This window comes from Haliotis asinina, chromosome 5 (assembly GCF_037392515.1).
Source record: "Haliotis asinina isolate JCU_RB_2024 chromosome 5, JCU_Hal_asi_v2, whole genome shotgun sequence".
NCBI classification, from domain to species: Eukaryota; Metazoa; Mollusca; class Gastropoda; order Lepetellida; family Haliotidae; genus Haliotis; species Haliotis asinina.
In genome coordinates, this window is record NC_090284.1 from 33623603 (window position 1) to 33630753 (window position 7151).

Here is a 7151-nt window from a genome sequence, read left to right on the forward strand (position 1 = left end):
ATGACATTATTTGCATTCAGCACAAACATGTTACATCCCACCTTAAAACTAATGCTAATTGACAGTAAAAGGACTGACAACAAACTGCTTTCATGACTGAAATAGCAAAATCATTTCAAACCTCAGCAGGAACAGGTCAAATATATCTACACTTAATAACCCTAAAATTGCACAACCCTAGTTATGTGTAAAATCATTTCAAATTTATATCATAAAAACTGCAGTTTACATACTGAAACATATTTCTCTAGGTTTTAAACATCCTATTTTTTCTTATGAAAAAATATATACAAAAAGGTGATGTTTTATCTCATGTTTCACATTTCAGTGACAAAGTTGTTTTCTCTTGATCAGTCCCATGAAGCACATTGGTGGTTTTTCACTAACAGAAAAAAAGCCTCAAAGAGTATAACCTTCAACGTCAGCCATCCCCTTCTGCCTGCTGTTCAAACTTCAGTAGATGTTCATTCATATACATTACTAATAATATTTTAGTTTTGTTTGTAAAACAAGTAAGTGCCTACTGTATAAGTACAATGTAAACTCTAATCTGTGACTAGGGCATCAATCTAAAAACAGAAATGAAGCTCACATGGATATATAGCCTACAGGTTAAAATGTCAACTAAAATGGTATACAGTCGAACCCCGTTTACCCGGACCCCACATATCCGGAAACCCTGCCTTCCGGACAATTTTTATGTGAAACGAAACTTACATTCATGACTTGTACTCGCTTAACCGGACCCCGTGCCTCCGGACCCGGACGGCGAATTTTCAAACCATTCCCATACATTTCCATTGAAAAATGATCCAGTTATCCGGACAGAGAGATCTGTCGCGATGCAAGTTAAAAATAGCCTGCCACATGATCTAAGTCATGTGATCCCGTCCGGAAATTTACTTTCTGCAGACAGCATGAATTCAATACGATGTCGTATGTTTTAGGGCATTTAAAATTAACAAAAGAATATGCAATTGGCAAAATAGAAACTTTGTGTCATCGATTTATGTTTTTCATTTAACTTACCATCTGAAGCTCCACACGCTACACAATTACGTCTGAGACAACTTGACAAATGGTAACCTACGTTCCGCCTTCCATGTATTATCGGTACACTTATATGTTATGATGATTCACTGTTACTACTACTGACTGTTGATTTATTGATATGCGTACATGAATATTTTTTACTTTCACTTAATTTTTACGGTTTGGATGTTTGATCCAGTTAACTGGACGTCTCGCTATCCGGACGATTTTTGAGTGAAACCAAAGCGTCCGGGTAAACAGGGTTCGTCTGTATTACTACTGTCCTGGAGCAGATTTCACACATTGAGACTGTGTTCTACATCACTGAGCTATAAGTTTGTCAAGAATGTAAAGACATTAAGAAAACCTGGAACAGTACAAACCTCTGTTAACGAAGGTTCTGGAGAAGGTATATCAACTGGTACCAGAGTTTCAAGGCTACAGCTTCCACGCAAACTGTTTTCAGGAGAGTGTACTGGAAAAATAAAGGTATAGAAAAGTTTGTAAAGGTTACCTAATTTATGCTAGACCTTACCTAGTTATGTTATACTTCATTTTGGGGAACATTTTATATTGCCAGCAAGAAAAGATACTTATGCATTGTGTTACGAGTGTGTATTTTCTGTAATTTGTATTGTTATTGATTAAGTGATAGTTATTATGGGGTCACGATGTTTACAGTGTTGAGTGATATTTATTATGGGTCACAGTTCGTATCATCAGTAATAGTATTTTAGCGGCATGCCTTTTACGGTAGGGCTTTAGAGTTGCCTCCCTTTAGGAATTCTTCTGTATATGAGTGTGTGTTTTGACTGTTGGTAAACACCAGGCCAATCGTGAAGGTTCCATACTTTCGCTGGAATGCTCAAGAATCAGTGACCGAGTATGTAATGGCAGGTTGGTGACGGGACGCACACACGGAATTACTCTCGGAGTTATAATGGAGTTGTGCCATCCATTCGGCCTACCTACATCTGTCTGCCACTTCAACGCCTGACCTATATTCAAAACTGCTCGCTGTGAAACATTTAGCAGAACTGTTTCTCACTGAAAACTAAGACTTTGGTCAGTTGATATAAATGTACTATATGTTGTTACCCATTTCATTAGATTTGACTCACCTGCATTGTACTAGAAATCTCTATTGTGAATTACTGTACCTTGCTCACGGTTTGTTCAATATATTATTGGATATTTTAGACTTGTGTGTGTTATATTTTGAAAATGAAAATATATATATGTATGGGAAACTTGCAATCAAAAATCACTAGACATGATAACCTGATTGTTGCACCAGTTATGCTACCTGTTATCAAAGACGTATATTAACGTGAATGTACGCCTTTGTAGTTATTCAACTAAGCCGGAAATAGCAATCAGCTGTGCACAGATGTTTTGGTCCAATGTACAGGTGATTCAGGTAAAAACGATCCCATAATATTACATCAAAGAATGTTTTACATATTAAGCTGTTATTGCAACAGATTATTTTACATTGCTATCTGTAGTATATAATCCAAGTTTTCTGCAAACATATTTAACATAACAATGAACACAGGCCGTTACCTGTCTTGATACAATTTACATAGGAGATAGTTTGACAAGTCACAGCTGACTTCCCGCGATACTTGCAACTTTGATTGTAAAAAAACAAAATTTTGCCCATTTAATTGTTGAAACTGACTTCAATGAGTCAATAACGCGGGTCTCGGAGTCCATGGATTACGAGACTGTAATCTGTTGGTGACTGCTAAGAATAATGTGAATATTGCTGCTATCGGGGTAGGCCCGAAAAACGGACGGACCCTCGCGAATGAGGTAAGTGGAAGTTGTACGTGTATGGAATGAGGTAATGCTCTCACGGTGTTTCCGTTGTCTCTGTCAACAGTTTTAATAAAAAAAATTGGGATTGAATTTAATCAAAGAAAGTGTGGTTTCTGACACCATACATCCTGGGATGAGTGTGTTGCATCACAGCAAACATTGTAAGTACTCATCGTAACTCGACTGATAGCACGTCTCGTTTTTCATAAGTTACTACTACGATGTTGGTATGATTATTATCGAGAAAACCCTCCATGTTTTAAGCGTGTGAAACACAACGGATATGTACGATAAACACTGTCAGTTGCCACCTGCACTGAATTTCACTAGATTACGTAAGTTATAAGAGCGCAGCAGCGGATTTGTTGATGAGCTATTTTCGATTTTGTCAAGGGGTGTGATCGCAGTACAACCTTTTTATGGGAGCCACAGATTACCCCGCGGTTTAACCAACTCCGCGGTATCGCGAAGCGCGTTTTTGCGAGGGATGACTGTACTTATCTTTTCTCACAGTATGCACTTCTCCCTCTTGCTTCGACACTGAGTGGAACAAGGTCTCTCTTATCCATTCGCCCATGTACTCCATGCTACCCTCCTTATAAGACAGCTTCCGAGCTGTTAACTACAGTATGCAACACACCCCACTAGCTACCCATGCGACCATCCTGTAATGGGAATCGATCTCTAAAACAATAATCTATTATCCATGTCTTCTATCGATCACTTATCAATAAATGATCGACTACAAGCATGGATTATGAACATAAGACCAGCTGAAGAGACGACTGCTACATAATAGAAAAGTTTGAAAATATGCTTTGTTTCAGTCTGTCTGTCATGAGAATGTGGATTTTTTCTGTTATTCTTTATTGGATTCCGAGCTTTTGTCTGGTTATTGTTCTGGATGAAGACATATATCTGCTACGTTGGTACTCCAATGACAAGACATCGCATGTTTGATGTTCAAATTAGTTTTCTTGAAGAGCTGATCTCATTAACTTACTCAAACAACAGACAATGTGGCAATATATATGTATATGTTTGTTTAACAATGAAGGATAAATTGATGATCCCAATCATATATGGAGAACATGCATTGTAATATACAGTTCATTAGGTCATCGCTTTACAGTCATTACACAATGTGTACCATGCTTGGAGCCAGGCTTTAACCCATGGTTTTACCGAATTTATTGCACTGATGTTTTTGCAAGGGATGAACAAACCAATGTTGTGCATGTTTAGGTGTTCATATTCTTGACAATATAATGACCATGATGACAGTCATGCAAAGGTAGGAAAAACTCTGAATTCATGTTATTTTTTAGAGAGTTAGTTAATTGCCTTACCTTGAGTTTGAATGGCTGCTAACTGTTTAACCCCTTCACAGAAGTCACGGAAGCCTATAATGCCTGTTCCATCAGGGTCCAAAAGGTTGATTATGCCAGTTATTTCCTGAAATACAGAAAAACATACATATGTCTTAAGCTGTTTGAATCAATTGTGAAAGTGTATAAATATATAAATATATATGCTTGTTGTCCACATATATTTTTGTATGTGGTACAATACTTATGTTGGACTAACATAAGTAAATTATTATACATGAGTGCTGTCTCACTCCATCTAAACATCAATCTATAGTATAGTTAGTGAGACAAGTTTTTTTTCTGTGCCATGTCAACTTGTGCTGAGCCATGGTACATGAATCAAGTACTATTTCAACCTCTGCCATTGTATATCTTGTTACCCATTGTTATTGGTCGACTGTTATGTGTATATATACTACATCCCTTTAGTTTTATCCTAACTTCACCTGAAAAAGAGACTACGAATTGTCTCGAAACGTTGTGACCTTGAATAATAAAGAAGTTGAACCATAAAGCATTTTTAGTTTGATTCCACCAACTTCAAAATGCCTTTGAAACAACAGCCCCAAATTACTTAATATGCTTTAATATATGCCATAAATGATTAGCTTTGTCAACTTCCATATAATATTCTTTATATAATAACATGTAGTAATATTTCTGATAAATTTCCTATTAGTACACTGATAAGTGTAACAGTAATATCCATGTATAGAAAACATTGCAATTCCAAATATTTGGAAAAGAATGACAAGCATAAATTAAAGGTTTGTATAGTATGGTTTAAAACCACATAATAGCCACATAACTTATCCCACAGGGTACTCATTTTTCTGCTCCATTAGAACAATCTCACTCGCCCAGGACCACAAATTGTGTTTCTGGGTTTGTCAGCATCATATCCAGGCATGTGGGTAAGAGATTAATGTCTAACATGTGCATCACAGATGACACACATCTCTCAATTAACATGCATAATCATACAAAACAGTCACATGTATATGGCCACATGCAAATTACATGCCATACACCAATCATCTTTCAAAAGCGACTACATTCCAAATAACTATGGTTGTAAGAAAGTGCAAATGGTGATGCACTCTAAATACATTCAATAATATCATATCAACATTGATTGACTTTGATTAATCTCCTAAATATTTTTAATCATAAATAAAAAAAATGAAGATGCCCTAGTTTTTTTTTTGAAGAGTATATATAAGCATCTAGGCTTGTTAGGCTAACCAGGTTTCAGCTTTAGAGAACTAAAAATTTGTTTAGATCCTCAAATGAATTTATTGACCAGACAAACCAGTAACTGACAGCTTCATCCCACAACATCACCATGATCACAATAACATGTAACACTTACAGCTAAGCCACTGAGTCTCACCTCCAAATCTGTTTAGTCACATTTTCAAACACTTGGTGACCTATTTATATCTGGGATACCCAGGTAGGGTTTTATGACACCAGATGTTTAAAATTGAATGTAATATGCCTTTTCCTAAAACAATAAACTCATATATTATATCTCATATAATCTAAATCCCAACATGTTGCCATGGCCATCCATGATGCTGGCATTTCAGGAAGTTCTTAATACAAAGAAATACACCAGTTGAATACACGGTAAGTGTTTGCTTGTGTTTCGCATTGTCATGCTTATGACACATAATATATGAAAACATAAAAGAGAGCACTTTTGGATGTGAACATTAAGAGTAAGAAATGCATACTGAGCTGAAATACATATTTTCAGTTGTCACGCCTCAACTGGGTTCTGACTGGGAAATGAACATTTAATGCATGCCCGGCTTATTCAACTTTCCAACACTCTTCACTATGGTGATTTTTTTTCAAGGGAAATATTTCAAAACGAATTTCTTCAAACATATTAATTACTAGATCGCTTCCTCTTCCTGCTTGTATGATTGAGGAGAGTTACAAGCTCAACAGATGACATCACAACGATTGATTTTAGAGATCGCAGATTGAGAGATAAATGCAGGCGGTTTAATTAACTATCACTTTCTTAAGTTCATACCGAAACAAACACATTTTCCAATACGTGTAAATACATTTGAAAAAGTATATGGATCCCCTTTCGACGCATGTTTACTGTGCTAACACACCTGAGGCTGTGCAGCACCGAATTGTTCCTTCGTTAACACACTCTGTACATGATCCACAGCTATATATCCGTCATGATCTTCGTCATAAAAATCAAATATGTCTCTTAATTTTTCTTCATACGATTCGTTCTCTTCCATGTCATTTAGATGACCAGTCCATTCCCACCCACTTTGACATGTCTCGCCCAGATTATCACATTCACTAACCGTATCGCCAACAGGTGCGTGTAACGGAAGTGAGTTCGAATAAAAGTAGTTCTGTTCCATTATTGCAACAGTTGTGTTTAGTTAAAGTATTCATACCACGTTCTGTTTATACCAACGAACATTATTGTTCGCATATAAAGATTAAAAGTTCTGTTCCTCATTAATAAATGAATAAATATTTGTACCTGGCGTAATGATACAGTGGGGTCAGAGTTGAAACGGCTTCGTTACGGTGATATAAACAAGGTGTGATCAGCACTTGTTAGATGTAGCATCCCGTGCGATAGGGATATGTGGGGCAACTTTTAACAGGTGGAGCATAAGATCAAATGTCATGAGAATTGTGTAATGAAAGCATGTTACACTTCAACAGTGTGAATTCAAGATTCTTGTTTCTCACGAACACCATTCGATCGCGTACGTGGCTGTACCGCGAACACAACAGTACTAGTGACAGTAGTCTTGTTTTTAAGACTCGCCAAGTTGCTAATCGGGAATGGTAGAACCGGATAATCTGCAACAGGGATAGGTCACTCGCTTGCTTTCCTTACCAGTTGTACAAATTAACGTGTGCCTCGCACAC

The 7151-nt window shown here is 36.8% G+C and overlaps 1 protein-coding gene across 2 annotated transcripts in view; it reads right to left on the minus strand.

The window, feature by feature from the left end:
* Positions 1-6605, minus strand: part of LOC137283765 (rab11 family-interacting protein 4-like) — a 189211-nt gene extending 182606 nt beyond the window's left edge. Inside the window, exons 1-3 of one of the 2 annotated variants that reach the window (XM_067815440.1) lie at positions 6362-6605; positions 4206-4311; positions 1416-1507 (exon numbers count right to left, since the gene is read on the minus strand). In XM_067815440.1, coding sequence (XP_067671541.1) covers positions 1416-1507; positions 4206-4311; positions 6362-6499 — 336 coding nt within the window. In that variant the 5' untranslated portion in view covers positions 6500-6605. The remainder of the gene's footprint in view (positions 1-1415; positions 1508-4205; positions 4312-6361) is intronic. The other variant, XM_067815441.1, reaches the window with a different exon arrangement.
* Between the last annotated feature and the right edge of the window lie 546 nt (positions 6606-7151).